We start from the raw sequence: 23,162 nt of genomic DNA, 5'->3' as shown, positions 1-23,162 counted from the left end.
CTGCTGGAGTGTGGGGCCCTTTTCTATGTCAGCCCCACTCTCACTCTATAAAAATAAAACTTAGAAAACTTAAAGAAGAGAGACAGAAGAATCAGAGATGGAGAGAAAAAAGACGAGAGCCAAAGAATAAAAAGTGAGAGGGGGGCAGTTGTGGGTGGGTGTGGTGGGAGAGTTTCTCTCATCAAATTAAACTTCACTCACTGTCAGAGACACACTCAGATTCCAGCGAGCCAATCAGCCAATCTAAGACAAATGATTTTGTTGAGCTTTCCTGCCACACTGGGCGTGGGAACAGCACAGATTCTCATAAAATAAGAGCCTGTAAATTATTCCCCCCCTTCTGCTTCAAAGTCCTGAACAACTAAAAAGGTTTGTGTTTATGTGTGGTGTTGTCTTTGAGCCTGTCGGTCTCGGCTGGTTTCTACTGTGCATGTGCGAGTGTAAACAATATTTGGGCTCTACAGCTGTCCGCTCACGTGCGACAGTCTGAGAGACAGAACACAAAAGGATGTTGTCTTTCATTCTTATAGATAAATAAAACTGTTCAAGGGTCATTTAAACCAGGGGGGTCCTGTTGCGTTACGCTTTTCTCAAGGCGGCGTTTTGATCAAAGCCGTTTGCAGGACCTCTTTCCTCTCCTTTTCCCCCACGCGCCACCCTCCCAGCCTCCCACATCCCACACTTCCAACCCCCAAAACCACGTCTGCCTTGCTGCTGCTAATCATTGGTGGTCTCCTGACTGCCAACAGTAATTGATTAGGGAGCACAGGACTGGCGTTTGAGGCGGGGGTGGAGGGGAAAGTTCAACCCAGAAGTCCTCAAGGTCACTGCCCTCTCCTTTCCCCCCGCCGAACTCCTTTTCTCATGCTATTAGGTATCAGCCACAGGGGAAACTGCAAATATTTGGCACACTTAGTCTGACATCCAAGAGGTTTGGTGGTGGCGAGCACAAACAGGAAGACCTGTGTAAGCAAAATGGACGCATCTGTTTAAAGTGAAACCCGGCGGTGAAAAGGCTCAATTCGTGATGTGTTGATTTATCTGCTGAGTCGGGGGAACTCAACATCCTCGGTTGAATATGCTTATTTTTGTAGACCCCCCTCGCTGCTCTAAGAATGCCGCCGCGTTGTTTGGCCCTCTGCGGTTGCTCAACATCCTCGACGATATAAAGACGGCTCTGAATGTTATTCTGAAGTAATTGCTCCCTCCATTCCTCCTGGTTTCACAGGAAGAGGTGACATTCCTCTGCCCCTGGAAAGTGACTCATGCCGCTGTCTTGTTTAGTAAATGCAATTACTGGCTGGTTGATGCATTCTCCTCTTCTGTGAATTAGAACGGAGAAAAAGCCTCTATTTCTTTCGAGTGTGTGTGTGCGCCTGTGCGAGTTCTCCGTATGGCCAAACAGGGTCACGCTCACCACAGAACCCGGAGTCTCGATGCCTATGGAAACATGACTGTCACAGGAAATGTTCAACATGTTTAACTGCGCTGCAAGCGAGCAAGAGGTGAGAGTGTTTCAGAGAGGAGCCCTCCCAGAGCTGAGGGCTGCTGTTGATGTTGGCTGCACGGCCGTCTGGGGGCCGTCCAGATCCTACCACTCGGAGCATGCTCAGATACTCACGGACCTATGTCTGGACATGTATGCAAACTAGCGCAAATGAAGTCCAGTGATGTAACTTCACGAATGCATAGAGAAAGTCAAACAAACCCGAGAGTCTAAGTTACAAATACAAATAATTAGAATAGTTTAAAATTTACATCGTCACTCAGAGAGTGCAGACTTGTGGGTTCTCATGTCTGTCTCCGTCATCTCTCCCACAAACAGCCCCAGGCTATGGCAGCTGTGAGGCATTCATCTTTGTCTGCTCTGTCACTTACACTGTCTCTCAGCATTTATCATAAGGAACTAATTTTTCATAAATCTGCCAGTAAGGTCGCAGATTTTCAGCTAATTTCAAACATATCCCATATAAAGGAGACGGAACATTAATCCTACATATATCTTTTCGTTCCCCTACCGCTTATGTATATTCAAACAACATGTAAAAAGGATTACGACCAAACTTGATATTCTTGCAAATACCAGATCAAGATATCATGAAAGCTGGCCTCACTCGGCTGCGAATGAAAAGCACTTGTGTGGTTTAACTTTATCCAGACTTGTGAATACCAGAGGAGGTCTTTCTAAGAAGTGGTGGGTTCTGTTTTATGTCCTGTCAGTGCTGTGCATCTGCTCTCTACTGCCCCCCGTTGTTGGCCACGCAGTATTGACCAGCATTATGTCACAGAACCCTACTTTCAAATTCCCCCTTTTAAGAATATTGCACAATGTTTATTCTCAACACTGCAGAATCACACAATTTACATACATTATAGAGATTTTCTCTTGGACACTTGATTCCAAAAATGGTTTGCAGCTGTTTTTAAGTGGAGGGCAGGTTTCCTTTTTCTAATGCATGTCCTCTTTCGCCTCTCCAAATGCTCTGTGGCTCTCAGCTTGTGTCTTGGCCTTTTGGCTTTGCTGTCATGTCACGCTCAAATCTAAGGTAAACTGAACCCAAATAGCTTCTGAGGCCATGTTGTTCACTTCAGATCACCTCTTCTCCCTGTGGAGACCATCATGTGGGTCTCTGAGTGACATGGGTATAAAAGCACTTTTCACTCCAATACAAAGAGTCTCAATAGTCAGCTGGCCTCCCACTGAAATCACCTCGAGGTGCTGTAATTTTGTGCCTAGCAACAAAGTCTCTCTGGAACTTTATTACCTGAAAAGCTCAGGGTATCTAGACAAATACTGTAGAATTAACTACTTTTGCTCATATCTGCTGCCAGTGTGCAGAAATTATACTACTGCGCGCCAACAAATTGTTTAGCCTAATTTGAGAACAGTTACTGTGTCTGAGGTCAGCTTTTATTTGGGAAAAAATAGTCAGTGTTGTTAAATCTCCAATTATGGCAACCTTTGTGGTAGATTTTAATTTAAACATCGAGCTGAGTTTTCCATATGAGTGTGGGTATAATCTAACTCATTGGCACTTAGTTTTATGATAGAAGAAAGCTATGCAGAGGTGGGAAATAACAAAATACTTTGCTGCTGTTCTTAGGTAATCTTCAGGTATCCGTACTTTACCTTTATTTATTTTTCTGACAACTTTTTAGATGACATTTTAACACAAATATCTCTACTTTCTACTCCTTACATTTTCAAAACAGGCTTGCTACTTTTGTTTCAATGCATTTGAGGAGGATTTTTTTTTTTTATTATCTCTATTTTACATCATTGCACACCGCTTTCCCAACATCATGACCGATTTCAACCTAAGTGGATGGGACAATAACACACAAAAAAGATGATTCATTGGTGTTTGTATCAGTGCATTTCATGCATGACAGACTAGGGCTGGGTGTCGGTACTCAATACCTTTAAAGTATCAACTGAAATAACCCAGTACCAAGTAGTATCGTTTGCAGACAATCACCACAAGTGTTCTTTGATTTAATGCAAGGTGTTATTGGCCGGCTACTGCATCTACAGCTACCAGCTCCAAAATTATAATTGAGTAAATTGAGTCTGTATCTGTATCTGTACTTCTACCTGATTTAAGAAAGTCTGTTTTTAGCAAGAGGTTTGAGGATTTGTGTTGTACATTGACTTTAAATTAGGTTAAGTTAATCAGTATTTCATAGACTGCAGCAGGTAAACATCTTGCCTTTTGAAAACTGGTTTATAAACTCAGGAGTTAAATTTCTTAAAACAGAGAAACAAATGCTGATGGGGGTAGAAATGGAAGAGACTGAAGAAAGTCATATTAAAAAAACAAAAACAGAAGCAGCTTCCTTTCACTCCAAAGAGAAACTGCAAGGTGAGAGGCAGACACTGGCGGAGGAGTAATTATTCCCATCACTCTGCTGTCACTTCATGGGCGTGAGAAAAAAAACATGGATATCATCTTTTCATACAAGCCCTCAATGTGGGTGGTGTGGCAAAATGGTTTTAAGCTGAAGCTGGATGACTTATCGTGTAGCAGCAAACAGGACTGGGCCTGTGAAATGAAGGAAATGTCATCTGATGCCATAGGGGTTGTATGAACTAAGCATCCGCCAGCCCATATTCTCACCTGTTTCCATACACACTGTAAAGCCCCGACAGATGACCCACAGAGAAATTGAACACTGAGTTGTAATAAAGTAATCACATTCACGATCATGCAGGGATACATGCACCAATACACACATGCTGTCGGGTCATACAAATGTTTGACAGCAATTTATGTCTCTTATTATTTACATGCTGTAAAAACTTTGTTTTAACTTCAAAAAGTAAGTTGACGGAACTGAAAACATTTGACTGAACTTTTTTCCGTTTCTCAGTTTGAAAAGCCAGTTCTTATCTTAAAATGTATTAGAGACACAGCAAGTTTTCTACGTTTTTTTCAAACTATAAAAAAAAGGTCTCAGGAGTGTTTTAACTTTCAACCAATGCATGCTGGGAAATCTCCTCTGATCATGTTTCTTGAGAAACTTAATTTAATAGTTAAGTTAATTGGACAATCAGTCAACTCATCAATTTAAGTAAAAAGACTTAAAGTTAGAAGAACTCATGTATATGAGTTCTGAACTGGTCTGAAAATAAATACTAGAAATTTTAAGTTCAATCAACTTGAATTAATAAAACTTGCAGTTTTATGTTTAAAGCTACTATAAGGAACTTTCATATTGGGTTGATTTTGGAGGCCCCCGTGGACAAAAGCTGTAATGTTTCTGTCATAGTAACCACAAAATATATGTTAAAGATAAAATAACCTAAAGAAAAATCTCTTCCTGTTTCATTTCAGGGGTTGTGTCCACCAAAGCATTTTTTCCTGTGGCCGGAGTATGTTTTGAATTATCTCAAATGGTAACGACGCAGAAACGCCTGCAGCCTGATGAAGTGCTGAGTGTCTATTCAGAGTCTATATTGCATTTGGTGTTTTTTTCTGGTCACCGAGAGTGGATAAATGTTCAGCTTTGCGCTCGTCACAGTCACTTTTTAATCAGCCATCCAATCACAGTGGAGGAGGGGCGGGACCAACAGGCTGCCACAAACTGTGTGTTGCTGTACTTCTTGAACCGGGCTCCATCTGTCTGTCTACAGCTCTTGAACCAAACAATGGTACTCACCTTTCTGCCTTGACTGGGTTTGCCTTGGCAAATCAGTCCAGCATAGCAGGTATTTAAATATCCGTTTCAAGAGAGCTACTTACTTGAAAGGTAAATCTTATAACAAAAGACAAGCGTAGCTCAAGTTGAGCAACTGTAAAACATTTGCTAAAAACTTTTCAAGAATTTCCAAGAAATTCTTAACAGTAAAAGTCCCTGTTGTTTTGTGATTTAAAAGCTTTTGTGATGAACCAGCAAAATCAGGAAATGTGTTTTCTTCAGTAGTAACTTCACACGACTCCCATACAACCGAAAGCAAACAAACAGTTAAAAAAGCAGATACCTGAAAGTACAAACAGTGATGCAAATTTCTAACCAGATTTCCAGAGATGTTTCCTCACGCTCAAAATCTCATGAACCCACACAGTCCGTCCCCTGTCCCCATTTCTCAGCCTTCCCTTCATCCAAACAGGATTAGAGCAAACTAGTCTAGCATGTGCCAACATTTTTACATTCAGTTCGTGTCGATAAAACAAGCTAGGATTATAGCAAGCAGAGTGTTTCAACTGATCGGGCATTTTTTTGGCCTTTTTTAAACAGTACAATACATATATTTTATTTTGGCAGGGTATTGCTGTCTTATTAGAGCCCTTTGAAACCAGAGCTGTATATACAATGATGCTGCTTAACATATCAAAGCCCCGCATTCATTTCAAGTGTTCACCTGACCCACAGAGCATGAATTGGTCCATTTTTTTCACCCCTTTCCTAAGCAACACGTTGCAGATGAGTGTTTGTGTTGTGTGCAGATGCTGTGGCTTCTATCACAGGGCAGCATTATATCTCAGAGGTGTGGATGGCTGTTTCTCTTCTTTTCAATCTGGAGTTTATCTGATCAAACTGTACAATGATGTATTTAGCAGTATAGCAAGGTAGTTACTGGTATGGCGAGTACAAATGCAGAGAAACGGCTGCCTCGTAGGCGCCCGTGGAGAAAGAGCACTCAACGTCTTTCAAGACGGTTGTTCTGCTGTTCGTGTTTGCGAGGTGAGGAGACGGATCCTCTGCAGGAGCAGGAAAGGAAGATTAATGGGGGCCCTCAGCATCCACACTTGGATCAGCGGGGATCAGGTGAGAAGGAGGCTATCCAGATTACAGTGGAGGATCTGGGGATAGTTAACGCCGGCTTCAGCCTGTTCGAGGAGGAACCCCTGACCCCGAGGAACAGCATGGCCCGCTCAGCAAGCTCTGTGTCTGCCTGCCCCAGGGCTCTGAAAAAGAAACGCCTGAAGCCTCTGTCTTCACTCCCCATACAGCCCCACACCACACCGGCCATCACTTGTACGAGTGGAGAAGATGAAGAAGAAGAGGAGGAAGACCCACTGCTATATGCAAGTGGCACTACTACAGGTAGCACGGCAGCTTCTGGAAGCCTCCTGACACCACCTGTCATCAATCTGATCCCACCCACTCCCTCTGACGTGGCTGACGATGATCAGTTCTTTGACATTAATTCAGAGGAGAGTGTGGCACATACATCCGGAAGTGATGGAAGCTTTGCTGCGGGTGACCAGGAGAGTTTTGAGGAAAAGATGGAGAGCGTGGAGGAAGAGGAGTCAGTGCAGGAGTTCACAAAAGCTGGGAAAAAGGTCAGTGATAGTGCAGCAGAGCCAGAAGAGGGCCTACGTGATCAGTTTGAAGAGAAAAGAGAGGCTGTGCCGACCAAAGAGCGGGATAAAGAGAAAACAAAGCCCAGGTTCTTACGTAGCGCCTACCAGGTGGCTCCTCTCCCTGAATACCCTCAGAAAAGTGAGTTTAACAGTGATAACATCTCAAGTTCTGTTTCACTGAAGCAATACTCAAAGATCTTTTGGGAAATGTGGAAGTTTGCTTGGTTACTAAGAGAGAGATAAGAAGATTCATGTTTAAATAGTTTCTATGGGTTCAATAGCAAGGTAGCTCCATCAGACTCCCTAAAAACTTGTTATTGCACCCGGATGGTGGTGGTTTTCCATGACACAGCAGTGCACATTTCAGCAAACTGTGTGACCGACTCACCCCATGGCCTGTGTTCTGAGTACACATTCAGTTTGTGCACAATTGAGTGTGAGACAGTTAGTCTGGTGCATTTAGTGTACATTACCACTTCTAATTTTTGATGCAAACACTTGAATGTCATGACATGCGTCTCCTATCAATTGCAAAAATCTGAATTATTATGTTTTAATGAAAACGAGAAGCTGGTTTTAGTGTCACAGCATGGGCTAGTGTTATTCCTAAAGCTTGGAAAATTCATCAAACTAGACCTCCACCCCCAAAACACTGTCCAAGAAGCTGAAGCATTGTTTGCCCCAGCAGCAGCGCAGGTCCTAGGGGCTGTGGTGTGAGCAGCCTCACTGTGTCTTGGCTGCTGTAGAGATCCGGAGACTGCTCCACTCACTGTGCCTGGGCTCTGTGGCCAGGTCATGATATTCTCAGACCTGTGGATCTGCAGCTGAGCGGCAATGTTTTCATATTAACACCATCTTCTTCTGCTGCTCAGTTTCAGTGGTTCCCTTCTTCAATTGACAATTTTTTGTCTCCTACTGTCTAAGCAATTGACGAGTTTTCTCGTCAATGACGGGGAAAGAGTTAATCTTGCTTGATCTTGAGGTTATGGCAAAGATTAGGTTAATAAACAGCATTTTAGGTTATGGTTTTGCTGGCCTATCCAAAAAGTGACAAGGTGACCCAATGCAAGCCAATAAGAATGAACATCAGGCACATGACACCTGTTGTGATGCAGGACATACGGTAAAAATACCATGTTTTTAGGGAGTCCCATAGCTCCATGTTTAGCTTGGCTTTGAAAAAACACTAGCAGCAGCTAGCTTAGCTTTTACATACTTAATTGCCAACAAAAGCTGTCCTATTTAGTGGTTGTGTTTTTAACTACTGTAAAAATAGTAAATGAGACATATTGGTTTAACAAGTTGTAAGCAGCAGCTGGTCTCAGTGACTACATACAGTAGCAGTATTAACCTAACTATTGCAGATTATACATTTAAACTAAACAAACCCATTTAATTATTAGTGTATAGCTTGTTAGCTATATTAACGAGGCAAACCTTGAGCTGCTGCAAAGCACAATTCCTACTTTTTATGGAGGATAACTGCTAAGCTAGGCTAAACATGACATTTTTTGCCACTTTGACATGCAATAGGAAAAGTGCAGATGTAAATGATGAAATTAATAATGTCTTAATTCCAAGTATATTTCCCAAAATGTTTGAGTTTTTCTTTCTTTTCTTTTATATTATTAAAAAGAAATTGCTCTCCCAATGGTTGTCTTTTTTCCGTCGCAGGAAGCTTCAACACCGGAATAAATCTCTTGTCATTTACTGAGCACAACCTGGGTGAGTTTTCTTGAGGTAAATTTGCAAAGTATTTCAATCTTTCTCTCTCTCTGTCTTTAGGCTACTCTAGGTGAGAGGTAAATGGCACCAGATGAGGGTTCGTTCCATCCAGCTGTTGAGCTCATGTGTTGCCTCTTCGTTTTGATCTCAGTTCCCCATTCAGATGAAATTGCAGCCATTATGTGACATGGCTACAGTACCTCGAACGCCTCCTTTGGGAGTTGCAGAAGTTCCCCTTTGTTAGAATCCCTTTTTAGCCATTATGTGTGTATTCCCAGTGCGTGGCTGGGCAGGCGGTTCCCAGGTTTTGGGTTCCTGTGACTCAGCATGCTCTCCTCCCTCACTCGTCTCTCAAAGAGCTTAATTTCTTTTCAAACCAGAGGAGGACAATAATACTGGCAACGATAAGCATCGCTTTTGCCTATCCATTACATAAATGTGCTGAAAAGTTTGGACTCTAAAGCTTTGCTTTGTCATTAACCCTCAGTGCGTCTGTGTGTGAGTGGTAGTCAAACTTTGTCATGCAACAAACCTCAATTGCTCAGAGTGTCTCTGTGTGTGCATGCAATGTGTTTGTCTGTATTAACCAGTCAAGGGTGAAGGGACTCACTCATGCTTTGACTTGTTCTGAGTGAGCCAACTCAGACTGGGAACGATGTCCATATCTCCGTTACTGGTGATTTCACCCTTTAAGGCAACATCAGGCTGTGTCCCTAAGCCTGCCCAAAATTTCATGTCCTTCTTTGTTTTGATTGGGCTTTTCCCGGCCGTGTAAAGTCTGAACATCGCTGTGGTAGGGTGGGTGTACTGCTACCCTCCATTAGCGTTCTCAGACAGCTCTCCATCTTGTGTCCCTTCTCCCATGCATGGTGAAAAGAAGTCACTGAGTGAGATTGGGCGTGATTTTCCTCTGGATCTCAAAGACGCTCTGTTGTGTCTGAGGTCAGCTCAAGGAGTGTGCTCCTACATGTCTTCAAGACTCATCGCTGTGCTCACTTGACTGTTCTAGTCAAGACAGTTGTGTTTTGCATTTGCTTAGCTGTAAGCCAGACATTATGATCCTCTGCAGAGTGACTCACAGGCCAGCCAGGTGATGAAGAGAGTGCCAGCTCGCTGCCCCCCTCTTTGTACTCCACTGTCTCTGCCGGACCCAGACAAGATTCCACTGCTGACACACATAAACCAATTACACTGTCTTATCTGATTCTGACTCCATCTAAACTCCCGTCCATGTCAAACCAGCCTTTCAGAGACAGGCCCCTGAAATGAAAAACATGTGTTTAAGAAATTAGGCTGAATTTTTGTTGGGTAAACTATCTGAAAAGACTACTGTTTGTTTGAACTTAAAGGGAGTCTCGATGCTTCAATCTGTGAAGGTATAAAACTTAAAGTAGTTACAACGCAGAACTGCAAACATTCCAACATCTATGACTATCACATCACAGCGCTGTGTTGCATGAGAAAGCCGAGTCCGAGCTTGGATGCCGAATTCTCTGCCTCATTCGTCTTGCTTGTTATGATAGCAGAAAAAAAGATATCTGCTCGCTGACCAAGTGACATTTGGAAAATGTAAGAATATGGGCTTTCTGTGGGAAAGAACTTGGGTTGTCAGAGAAGTATGTCATCAACCAGACGGACATTAGTGTGTCTAATGGGTTGCCAAGCAACCCCATCTAGCTGCGTCCAGTATCAGCACCAGCTAATGTGCTGCAAATAGACCTGGTGACCTGAGTGCCAGAAAAGGGCTGAGAAGGCCTAAAACCAAAAGAATCGAGTGGCTTAAAAGGGTGAAAACAAGGACTCCATTAAATATTTTGTTTCCCAGACGGACAACCTAAAATAGGACCCACTAGAATGTTTTTTTTTCTGAATTTATTAACTTGCTGTTTCTATTACTATGCAGATGACCTGAGCAACAGAGATGTGAGCTGCTCCGACATGCTGAAAGCTGAGCTTTGTCTGCTTCCTCACACCACAAACATGGACAAATTTACTCACCAGCGGGTATGAAGAAGACCATGCAATGAACTGTTTTTCCTCAACAGATTTTCTCATGATCTCCTCGTACTGTACATCACATGCTCCATCTATGGCCAACAGGGCCCACACATGCACCTCTAACGTATTTAAAGGTATCTACAGAGAGTCACCACACATTCCAGGAAGGGCTGTGCTTTATCTGATTTAGACTGCGGCTGTGTATTACAGTAGTGAACATACTGACTGACTGTGAATTGATTAGACCGGGCTGGATGTTAACCGAAAACTGTATTACGTGACAGAAGCCAATAACTCGCTCCAGCAGTCTTGGGGACACACTGACCAGGAGCGCCACTTTCCATGCTTTAATGCAGACAACCTCAGACAACCAGGAAGAGGAGGGGTCGCCACGACAACGACGCATAACTGTTGGTGAGTCTTTAAAAGCATTTATTAAGCAAAAGTTTTATAAACCATCCTTAAAGTTTGGTTTTCTCTTCAACATGCCAAGCACAAAGTAAGTAAGAAGGTTCTGCTGGGTACCAAGCTTGCTCAACTGATATCAGTGCACAGGGCAAAAAAGTGTGGAACTTAGGAAGGGTCAATTATCATTTCATTGTTTGTTGACAGTGAAATAACTATTATCTAAAGTTTAATTAACCATCAATTATCCATTAATGATGATGTGTTTCTAATAGTACTTCTCCGGCTCATACACAATTCAAAAATTACCTTACAAGTCTCTGTTTTTTCTGCCCTTCTTGCAGCATCATATATGCCTCAGTCTACGGATCAGAATGGAAACTTCGCCGAGAAGGTACTGTAAACCATCAAAGCAGGGCCTTCAGGGTGGCATCAGCACACAGCCCAGAGCTGCTGCAATTACAGAATATGCTCTGTTTATATTTCCCAGCTCCCTTGATCTGTCAAAGCAATGACTCTGCAAATAGTCTCAGGATTTTAGTCTTTGTGTCCAGGATTTGCCAAGCAAGATTGCTCGTATCCTTAGCGATCCATGTGTTAGCTGAAACACAGAACGGAAAGATTTTTTTTTATTTGTAAAGGCAAATTGCTCACGTCTTGCACTTATTGTCTCCATGCATTATCAACTGTTTTAGTTTCCTCTGGCCAATTACATACGAGTAATTTATGCAACATGTATTTTGAGCAGTGACGCCTTACAGTGGAGCCCCACACTGGGACCCCCTTTCAGACAAAATGGCTGAAACTGGATTATTTATATGGTTTGGGTAAACTATGATCTAACAGTTTTTTTTTATCTATAAATCTTTCTGTCTTATAACACAATAGTGAAATCCTAAAACAAGGCAAACTCTTACCTCATTTTATCTAATCACTCCACAGTTACCTTGTAAAGCTTCTATTGGCAGCAGCGAACATTGTAGTTTTCTTCCCAGGAACACCATAAACAAAGAATTTGTGACTAAGGCAACGATAACATAGAAACCTGTGTTTAGGTTCTCAACTGAAGTAAACATTTCTTTGTCATTTTTAAACATTTGTTTACAGTCAAACACACAAATGTGTTTGCTTGCTGTAAGATGTCGAAACATGGATATCCGACGCAGTCATAGTTACTCTGTATGAATCAGTGACACGGATAATGACAAAGTGCTTGGGAGTTTAACCAGGTTTTGTCTTGATGCCTCTGTTGTGCCTCCTACTAAATCAGTTTTCACATGCAGATGTTTGAGTCATATTCATATTGAATCATATTTGTGTGTCATGTCTCTCTCGTTGCAGTTCCCAGGCTTTGCTTACTTTATGGATTTAGAAAAAAAAAAAAAAAAAAAAAAATGTCTCACATCTCAAAACAATGGTTTAAAGATTGTGTTGCTTGTGCATAAAGCACTATTACATAATGATATAGGACGTTATATACAGCGGTTTTGCTCAGGTATGTAACATCCCCTTGTTCCCAGGACATGGACAGGCAAGTGGCCAAGTCTCTTGGGGAGCTGAGCACAGAAGAAATCTGCCAGTGGTTTACAAGCATTGGACTGCAGAAATGTCTCCCTTTCATCAGAGGTAAAACACATTCTTCTGACTGTCTCCTCTCCCAGCCCTGTGGTTGCATAATAAAGTTAGACACTGCCAATCTGATTTATCTTTCCCGCAGATCAAACCAAAACAGTTGTTTATGAATGGCAATAAGCTGGGAGGAAATGGAGATGAGGATAATGTAAGATTAAATCTGACATTATTATTGCACAAATCATATTTCTACTGCAACATGCAATAGCTTTATGCAGTTACAAACTTGTCTTGGTATTCTTAAAGGGAAAATTCTGTTCGTGTGTATATTCACTCAGTGTTGATGGCAAATTTAGTCAGTTTAAACAATGAATTCCTCAGTGTGTGCTGTATTGAGCAACAAAGATACGTTCTCTAATTTGCGGAATCATGCCAGCAGTGCCTACATGTACCATGATGCATTGCACTGCATACAGACAGCATTCGGACTCGTCATTTGCTTTTAAACAAAAATGCCTTCTTTTCGTTTGCCAGGTCTTTTTCAAACTATAAAATTTCTCAGATGCCCTAAAGTATGTAGGAGTATGACTAAATGTCGGGGTAACGGAACGAACATCTCTGTGAAGAGCAACTGAAGCTGTCACAACACCTCGAGTGAAATCCCAACCGTGACTTTGGGCATTTTCACTGGCGTAACTCTGCAGCTGTTAAAGAAACACATCATATGATTGTGATATTTATTGAAACTTTTGCAATATCTCCTTGCTTAACCTCTACAAAGCTCCTCTCTGCTCACCGGTGCAGCTCCGTCTCTGTCTGTCTGTGACACAGTGTCTCTGTGTTGATTGGCTGTTACATGTGATTTTTAACCAATCAGACAGTGCTGTGGGTGGGACACTGAGCTTGACTAATAGTATAGCAGTGTATTATACTGTAAAGTGTATAATTATCTATTATAGCATGTACTGTAGTAGGCTTTTGTATTTTAATATACTGTATAGTATTATTTTCATTATTATTATCATGTATTTTCTATTATATATAATTATTATATATGTTTATAGATTTATTATCATTATTATTATATTACATCACTGTGATAATAACTACAGACAGTGAGAGATCAAAGGCAAGTGCATTTTTAAAATAATTTAACTCTAATCCCGCCTCTTTTCTTTCTTGCTGATCCAAAAAACGAGCCGATCCAAAATATATGATCCAAATATTGAATTGTGTGATGTGTTGCATCCCTAACTGAATGTTTCCCTTTCAGAAGCAAAGCTGTGTGGAGCAGACGTGGCTTCAGTGGATGTGAACACTCTGGACATCCTCCATATCACCACACTGGAAGACAGGGAGCAGCTTCTGTCAGCCATTTATAACGAGCTACACCCTCCGAGCACCATCAGCCAGAGAATCGACTCTCTGCTTGGTACACTTTTATCATGACCACAAGACAAACAAACATTTACATGCACTGTTTGCAAATGAATTAAGTCAAGGAGATGCTTTGCTTTTTTTCCACAGAGTCCCTAGGCCCTAATAACGTTGAGACATTCACTGCAACATTGGTGTCAATGAGCAAGTCCAAGTCCTCGCCTCATGTGAGCTGCCTGAGCATGAATCGGCGCTCCCTCAAGCACAGGTACAACCTCTCATATATACAATGAAAACAAACAAAAACAAGCTTCATTTTCACCTCTTGGCCTCTTTCCACTTTAGAAACAACAGCCAAAACAGCACGGTACAGAAGAATACGCAACTAATAGAAATTACTATTAATGGTGAGTCAAGGTTACAGCATATAGTTGATGTGACATATTACTTAAATTGTGGATGAACATGTGAGAATAAATCAGTCGATTTATATGTCTTCTGCTGTGTCATTTATTGCAGCATCAGAGCGGATAGTTCATCTCAGAACCCCGAAGGAAACAACGGTGGGAAAAATCATGGATTCTTGTATCAAAATGTTGGGGATGACAGAAGATAAGAGCCTCTTAATACTGAAAGAAACACAAGGTACGCAACACATGATGCACAGCATATCATGTAGACTTAATCACAATAAACCCCCCACACATTTATTTCACATACTCTACATGTATTCTGATTGGAAGGTTCATCAGAGGAGCTCCCACCAGATCAGCAGATTGGGAGTCTACTGACATCAACATCGGAGAGAAGACAACTGGAGCTGCACTTGTGCAAAAAAGTAACATACATATTAACATTAATGTGAAAAATACCAGGGTTTAACTGATGCATAATCTTTAACAAGATACTGACTGCTACATATGCACACATCATGTGCTGTACATAGGAGACCGAGTACTGTGTATGCACCAAATCAGCCTAAATGCAGGAAGTATTATAGAAATCATAACCAATTTTTAAAAAAGTGTGATGCAGATGTGTCGAGTGAAATAGAGAGAGTGTACAAGTATGGACCAAAGTGTTGTGAGGATATAAAAACATTCTCTGATCATAAACGTTAACCTCTAATTCTGTGGGGTACCAGTGAAGTGTATGAACCGCTCTGCAGACTGGAGTCTCTATTAACAGGGAGAAACACTGGTCTCGTCTCTGAAAAGTCCGTCCCCTATGGAAGATACTGATTAATTAATAATACTAATATTGAATAATTAGTATCTCAAAATATTGAGTTTTTTTCCTAAAACAATATATATATGTCATTTTGAGATACTGACTCATTATATTGAAATGCTGTATCATTATTCTGACATAAGTAAGTCATTATTTTGAGATAGTGCTGCAAGCAAAGACCCTTTTCTTATGCTTTTGCACTGCAGGAGAAGTCATCAGGTACTGCTTCACCAAATAATCAAGACATCAGCAGCTCTGATGAGAACAGCAACACCAACAAAAATGCCCAGGTGAACCAGCCGGCTAAAGAGGAGAGGATCAAGGAGCTAAACCAACAGGTGGACTCACTACAAAATGTCATCCTTCAGGTCAGTATTTCTCTTCAACTACAGCAATGAAGTTACGTCACAGATAAAATTTGCACTGCATTTAGTGAATATAATCATTGCTTTTGACCCCATCAGGTCCAGGAGCTCCACCACGGCCTCGTAGCGTTTTGCTCCGAGTTAAAGAACATGGACGGAGATGTGGACGTAGACAGGCTCGGCTCTGCTGAGCTGAAGCAGCGGCTGGAGTTGGTCCAGAGCCAACTCAACGACAAGAGGCAGAGCCTGCAGGCACTCAGAGACAACATTAACAACTCTGCTGCTCACAAGAAGAAGTAGGTGGACTGCCTCTCTTAATTAGTAGCGTGTTCAACAATGCAGAAAACTTCACAAAGAGAAAATACTGTACATGTCAGAAAATACTGTTTTGTTGTTTTTGTTGCCTAAAGCTACTACAAGATGTTTTTAACTGGTTATGAAACAGTCTTAATTTAATGCTGATGCCTCTGTATGACCTTTATAAGCAAATAAGGCCTTGCACAAGGAAAATAAACAAAAAAACTGGTATGTTTATTTCTCCAGTGAAATTCACATAAAACCCTGGCTATATTTGAACTACATATTTCATAAACTATGAATGCATGTGCATGTGACCTTATCTGTAATGTTGTCTTTTTCCAATCAGGCAGCTGGACGTTCGTCTTTTGGAAAAGATGAAGTTGAACTGCCAAGTGTTTAAGGAAGAAATTTCCATGGTGCATCTCAACCGACAGGTGGCTCACCTCCAAAATGCTTTGCAAGACAGCTACATTAAGGTAATATTCATCAATCAATTCATCAGATTATTAACGCCTGTTGTGTATTATTTGTACTACTGCAAGTACGCAACAGTACTGCAACAAGTTGAAGGCCTGGAGCTCAGTCAGTGGAGTTTAATCAACAGCATGTGAAACATGGTTTCACCAATATGTGGGAACGCTGTATGGTCTGAGTCAGAGAATGTTTTGATTGCTAAAAATAAACAATGAGAAACTGAGATTTGCACCAAAACGACGTTAGTTATCAAGAGAAGCATGTGTGGTATGGGATACTAAAACCAAACTTCAGCTAAAAAGAGAACAGGGTCAAATTTGGACAATAATGTCACAGGAAATGTTATGTCTGTAACCATGTTAGCACACTTGTGAACAGGATAACTGGCCTTTCCTCACTAATGGAAACCATATTGTGATAATAAGAGACCGAGTGGATAAATGAATCTACAGAACATGGGAAGTTCATATATTTATTCATATAATTAGCACACACTTGGAAGGTGGTAACAGCTTCCTGATGTGGTAGGCCATTACTTGACACCATTATGTCCATCATCTTTGATCTGGTCTTCACTGTTCTCCTGAGTGACAACACAATGCTCCATTCAGTCGAGTCTGTTTCGTTAAGCTGTGCAGTTAGTCCCGTCCTGAGAGTGCCTATACAAGGCTGAGTGAAGTCCTTTGGATGAACATGCACTTCTTCCGAGAAAATGATGTTTAGGGCTGACATCCGAGAGCCTGTGACCATACCAACAATGGAATGTGTGTGACAAAAGCCACTGGGAGAGTGCAATGGAGAAATGGGCCAGCGTGTGTAAAACTATCTGCATCTATCCCCGGAGGAGCCCACTTCTTTTTTAATGTGGCTCTTTTATCCCGTTGGAGAAGCCCTAACGAGGTGCCATGAAAGGACACACGCGGCTTCAGCTTTGAAAGGTGCCCCGTGTCACGTTGCCGCCCCGGGGCCACGCTTTTTTAGGTGCTGAGTTTGTGGGAAAAGCAGCAGCGCTAATGTTTATCATATGACCTAATCAGAGTTAACACACAGGTCAGAGCTGAGGAGCAGCCTGGGAAACTGATGGAGCTGCTGCTCTAATAAGGAGCAGACCGCCCCGTGTTTGGTCTTGTAGGCTGCCCCGCATTACAGACAATAAGGAAATATTTCATCATCGGCAGTCTAATCTCCAGGATCTATTGCAACTGGAGAGCATCAATAAAGCAGCCGAGAGGGAAGGAGAAAAAGAAACAGAGGGAGAGAATGGAGGGAGGAGGGGAAGGACAACAAATGGCGGAAATTATTTTAAATAAGCATCTCAAAAACTTCAGACAGACTATTAAGAGGGGAAATTAGAAGAATTACTGTTTCCCCACTTTTTAGTCACACATGTCTGTTGAGGATGGATTGAGTTGTGAGAAAAAATCTGCCACCTCTTTTCCACTGCATGCCCCTGAGCGTCAGAAATGGATAGGGCGCCTCCAGTAATGATACGAGTTGTAGCTGATCAATGTGGTCAGATTGTCTCCCATTACTCTTTCCTCCATTTTCTACCCCAAGGTTGACTGTGTTAAAGATCTCTGCTGTTGGAGCAGCCAAAGCGTCTGCATGCACAATGACAGCACTGAATTCACAACTACTAACACCCATCATTATAAAGGAAATACAATCCTTTCCACTTAGCATCTATGTCTGGCATGTCAGTGAATCATTTCTCACACTGGGTCCTTTCACAGATCATGCTGTAGCCCCCTATGATGGTGACTAGTTATTGTGTTTATTAAATTTGTAACTTATATTCTCTTTTTCTTTTGAGAAAATGCTAGCAGTCCACTGGTTGTCTGGTGTGTATGTGGGATATGTGCCCTGTGTCTGGCCCAGGTAGGTTAGGATTTGATCAGATCTTGCGGATAAACAAGAAGAATATGAAGAGAAAATTCCTTGGGCTCTTGGCATGCGTCCAACACTGAGGCAAACTAAAAGGGAAAATGATGCGCATTAGAGGGTGTTTCTCAAGGGGCTTCGGCTGCGTTTCCGTGAATATATCCTGTCTGGCCTACTTGTCTGAGGAGAGAGAAGCCTTAGCTTTGACCCCTGACCCGGGCAAGGCGGCATCCATTGCTGCAAGGCATTCACATGCCACTCGTGGGGGGGGGAGGGGGGAGTATGCCAAGAGGCTGGATAAGGGAACATTGGAATTCAGTGGTCAGACTCACAAGTTTTTTCTGATCCCTGCAAGCTACTTGTGGCGTGATCTTTTCCAAAGCTAATCATTACATCTTGGTGGTCTTCTGGTTTGACGCAGCCTCAGACTTATCTCTTGGGGACTGACTACGACACTGACTGTCGTAGTGGTATCTGTAATCTTTAAGGTTTCATTCCAAGAAATAAAGATACAATTTTATCTTGAGGAAATGATAACCGGTTAGTTTCATATTTCAGAGGCACTGAGACACATACTGAAAGTTTTAAAGGTCCTTTGACCGCGTGAAAGATTCTTTTGAAGAGGCTACACTCGGGTACTTCTGAATCTATTCTATCTGCCATACAGTAAGGAAAAGTTTTGTATTTTGGAAAATACTCTCATACGTTCAATCGAGACCACTCTCATATCTGTCTGTTAAATTAAGCCAGGAGATGGGTCGTGTCTAGAGAGGAACTCTATATTTGTTAGATTTGTGCAACTCTTACTAGATATGTGAATGCTGTTCCTTTATTGTGCACACCTTTCTGCAGGCTGTAAGCACATCCAAAGTCTTTTATTGTATTTAAACTCAGCAAGACAAGAATATTTTGGAATGTCACAGGGAGCATCTTAGCTTAGTTAGCTTAGCTAAGTATAAAGGCTGGAAATAGGAAATCAGCAAGTCTGGTTCTGTCCGAAGGGGGAATTTTGGCCTACCGGCACCTCGAAACTCACTCATGATCACATTACATCTGTCTGTTTAATCTGAAGCTACAAAAAAAAAAGTTTTACAGGGGCTTTGTGTCACCACTGTGTGGTGGTGGTGATAAACCTACAGGAAGTCACTGCATCCGGCCGAGAAATAGTCTCTAAAACCTTCAGTTTTGATACTGAACAAACAAAACAAGATATAGCATGTTAGACCTTTCCAGTCTTTATGCTAAACTAAGCTAACCTATGTTGTATTTCACAGACAGATATGAGAGTGGTATTGATCTTATTATCTAACTCTCCAAAGAAAATGCATAGGTGTATTCCCCAAAACACTGAGCTATTCACCTAACTTTACTTACTGCAAATATATTTTGGATGAAATGGTATTATATATGGTATGAATATCAGATTTAAGTTAACATTACTTGGACCTATAAAAAATACCTCTCATGTCACATGGTATATTTAGCATGAAGCAGCCTTGCAGACTGATTTAAGCTGTCATTGAAGCAGTCTGTGCCTTTGCATTCATTCAGGAGAAAGAACATAAAAAGAGCCTGGCCATTGGTAGCCTGAGCCAGCTGGTGTCCCTGCAGTCTCCTGCCATGCTGCTGGTTGTTCAGGAGAACCACGGCCCTGACGGCCGCTACGGCTTTATGTGCCGCTACAGGGAAGGCGGCGGACTCATGGTGGTCAAGGTGGACAACTCTCACCTCTGTGTGGGTGACAGGTAAAACATGAACACATACAAATGATGTCTAGACAAAATAATTCAATCAGACTTAATGGCAATTACTTGATTAGTGTTCATCAAGAGTGAGCTTTAGTATCTCACTCATCCCACGCATTTCTTTCATCACTCTTATTTTTCTATGCTTTGTAGCCATGGAGACCATCAGATATTAGCCCCAAAACAAGCAAACACTGTAATTTAATACCTGGACACTGAAGAGAGTGAAAAAGAGCAGATAAAATAGTTTCATATAATTAAGCAATTACCGCATTACAAAAAGTACATACAGTACTTGGATACGCAGCACTCTCAAACACGTGAGTATTCACACTCACAGTGCAGTTGACACCCCTTCTTGAGACGGTCCTGCCAAAGAAAGACAAGTCGGCATGACAGAGCAGAGACACGACCACAGAAGCTGTGAAGTCTTTGAGCTTCACTGTGTGTGTTCACTTATAACAGCCTCTGTGCCAATGCTCTTTACACAGCACATGACAAAACACAAAGCCGTGCTGTTTCCCTGTCAGTTTTATCTGGGTAGCTATAAATAAAAACTAATGAAGGGAATTTCTAATGAGCTCTGTGCAAAGGTGATGTTTTTAATATTTCATGCTCTGTGATTTGTGAAGTTCTTTGATATTATTTGTTGCTCATTATATGAGTATCGCGGAGGCTCTGTCTTTACCTGTAGAGAGACTCCTGCCAAGTAAACATCTGATATTTTGGAGGAGCTGAGAGAGAATTTCCCCGTCAGCTTTTCGGTTATCCAGTTTAAAGGTGGGGTGAGCGATTCCAGAGAAAGACAGTTGATTGTTGAGTCTCATCCCGAGGTTGTCGGATAATGACGCTTTGGGTTGGGTTCATTGTTGTGTGTCATTAGCTGTGTTTACATGGACCATGTTTCATCAGATTAAAATCATTTTGATTAGCAACTTAAACCTAAATGTTCTCATAGACACTAAATAAAGGGTGATTACACACCGTAAAGCATTAATCAGAATATCACTTTTTTGAACTGCATAAACTGGTTCTGGCAACTGTGCATCTGATCTGCTAGAAATATTACAGAAGAAGAAGAGGTAATTGTTATTGTCCTTGCAGGTTATTGTCCTGCCTGACATTTGGCTTGCAGCAAAAGCAGACTGTTCAGTCATTTTTTCTGCACCAGCACTGTGTGTAGATTATTAATTTTAACAGAGAGAGTAAAAAACATATCTTGACTTGTTTTACCTTTTTGCCACGAAAGAGGTTTCAAGAATAGTATTGTTTCAAAGTTTAAAATTAAGATATTGTGACACATGTAAGCATTTTTATTCGGATTGTTTTTGGAATATTAGATTCCAAGTAAATACAGCTATTGTTTTGTTAGGTTCCTCAGCTCAAGCCACCAACCTTTCTAACCTTCAGTCTTTCTAACTGATGACCTGGGAATGACACCTATCTTTCTCCAGAACCCTTCACCCCATCTTTAATACAGTATTCTACTTTTCCTTACTGAGATGATTCTAGACTCAACTGATTGTCTATCTGCCTTGTAGACTGGTGGAGGTGAATGGTGTATCGGTGGTCAACTCCACACAGGAGGAGCTGGCTGACATCCTTCTGCAGGGTCCAAGCGCTCAAATTGTTGTCCTTCGCCAGCCGCCACCCACTGCCACCTCCCAGCAGCACCCTCTGCTCCTGCAGCACATGGTCAACCCCAATCCCATGCAAACAATCTGCCCGGAAAGGGATGCGGTCACCATGGAAACCCCTCCACGAAGGAAGGTGATGGCCATCTGATGATATGAGAGAAATAGACAGCTACAGAGAAGATGTTGGAGATGGAGCAAAGTTTCTCACTTTTTTTTTTTTGTCTTGACCGCAACAGCAGAGCCAGCCCTACAAATGTGACTGAGTAGTTTAGTGATAAAGTTAAACCACTGGTACAGCTGGCTGAGTCTGAGTTTCCCCACCGGCTGTTGCTTTTCCAAAATGAATCAGTGCAATGGCAAATATCAAATCACATTTAACTAGTCTGCTTCAGCTAGAGAACTGCTGGAGAGCTACTGTAAATAACACATGCAAATGACTTAACTACGTTCTGAATATTCGTCTGGTTGGTTTTCAGTCATTGTGCTGCAGCTGCATCTGTACGGTGGTCATAAAACGCAAAATGAGCTGTTTTCATCTTGACGTTTCAATATAATCAAACATGCTTAATACTATCTGATGGCTGCAGCGCACCAAACAGGAAGCAGCAAGCTGGGTAGTTACTATGGTAACAGACAGAAAACCTCCTCAAATACCATCACAGATGCGACAGACATTGAGTTAGCAGTGTTACGAATCAGCGTTTAAAACGGCGTGAATCTCATCCACCAACAAGCACTCATTTTAGTGAGAAATCTTTTTGAAACAGTTCGCTTCTCATTCCCACCGTCTTCTCCCACTACAACACCACAGTTTGTAGAGTTACTTGTTTTTACAGGCACGTAAGAAAATGTTATTATGCCATATTTCTTAAAGGGAATTTGGTGTAAGTTTAATTCAGACAGCTAATATGTATATACTTTTCAATGTTTTGACTACTATAATTAAAATATGTTCTCTTTCAAATCAAATATCCCAAAATATGAGTGGAAAATATTGTACTTAAAAGCTTTTGTGGACTCAAACATGGCTTAACTATGTGATAGACTACTTCAGTACACTTGAACAACAAATGTGACCATATGCGGTCCAGCCATATACTGGGTTTTGACCTGGTTTTCTTAAGTGATGTCTGTAGAATGACCCATAATGTGAAATGCCATGTCATCTTTTGTTAATCGTTTACCTCTTTATGTGAACATGTTTACTGTATCGCTAAAATGTTCTTCATAGATTGTTGCCAAATGCTTTTTAGTTTGAAACGTCAAATAGTACCATGGCTGTGTTTTTATGTTTCGATTTGACTTTATTCTAATGTAAAGCTTCGCCATGTGCACATAACTTTGTTCTTGATGTTTAGTCCATATTGTTTCAATGTATGCACCCATGCAAACCATATTTCCATAAAGAAAAAAACAAAGCACAAACAAAGACTACATTCATTCTTTTTTTGTATTTGGATATCTTCCTGTTTTATATCATATTTGTGGCATGAGGGATAATGAAAAGTAAAAAAAAAAAAAAACAGAGAGATAGATTTGCTCCACTGGATATGTGATAAGCATTTTTTTTTCAGCATCCTGCACAGTATAATTCCTGAGGGTACAACAATGTAAGCTTGATTAGGACTCAGCATGCCTCACCTT

The 23,162-nt window shown here is 41.5% G+C and overlaps 1 protein-coding gene across 1 annotated transcript; it reads left to right on the top strand.

The window, feature by feature from the left end:
* The first annotated feature begins 6,053 nt into the window (after positions 1-6,053).
* Positions 6,054-22,947, top strand: LOC146315186 (uncharacterized). Its single transcript, XM_084736631.1, has 16 exons — positions 6,054-6,948; positions 8,484-8,534; positions 10,438-10,538; positions 10,817-10,946; positions 11,282-11,331; positions 12,458-12,563; positions 13,783-13,941; positions 14,037-14,154; positions 14,232-14,293; positions 14,406-14,531; positions 14,630-14,724; positions 15,323-15,484; positions 15,581-15,777; positions 16,128-16,257; positions 19,688-19,881; positions 21,423-22,947. The coding sequence occupies exons 1-16, from the start codon at positions 6,084-6,086 to the stop codon at positions 21,664-21,666; spliced, it is 2,790 nt and encodes a 929-aa protein (XP_084592757.1). The 5' UTR covers positions 6,054-6,083; the 3' UTR covers positions 21,667-22,947.
* The last annotated feature ends 215 nt before the right edge of the window (positions 22,948-23,162 follow it).

Source organism: Lutjanus erythropterus, chromosome 14 (genome assembly GCF_056507025.1).
Source record: "Lutjanus erythropterus isolate fLutEry1 chromosome 14, fLutEry1.hap2, whole genome shotgun sequence".
Taxonomy (NCBI): Eukaryota; Metazoa; Chordata; class Actinopteri; order Lutjaniformes; family Lutjanidae; genus Lutjanus; species Lutjanus erythropterus.
This window is presented reverse-complemented; position numbering and strand designations above follow the sequence as displayed.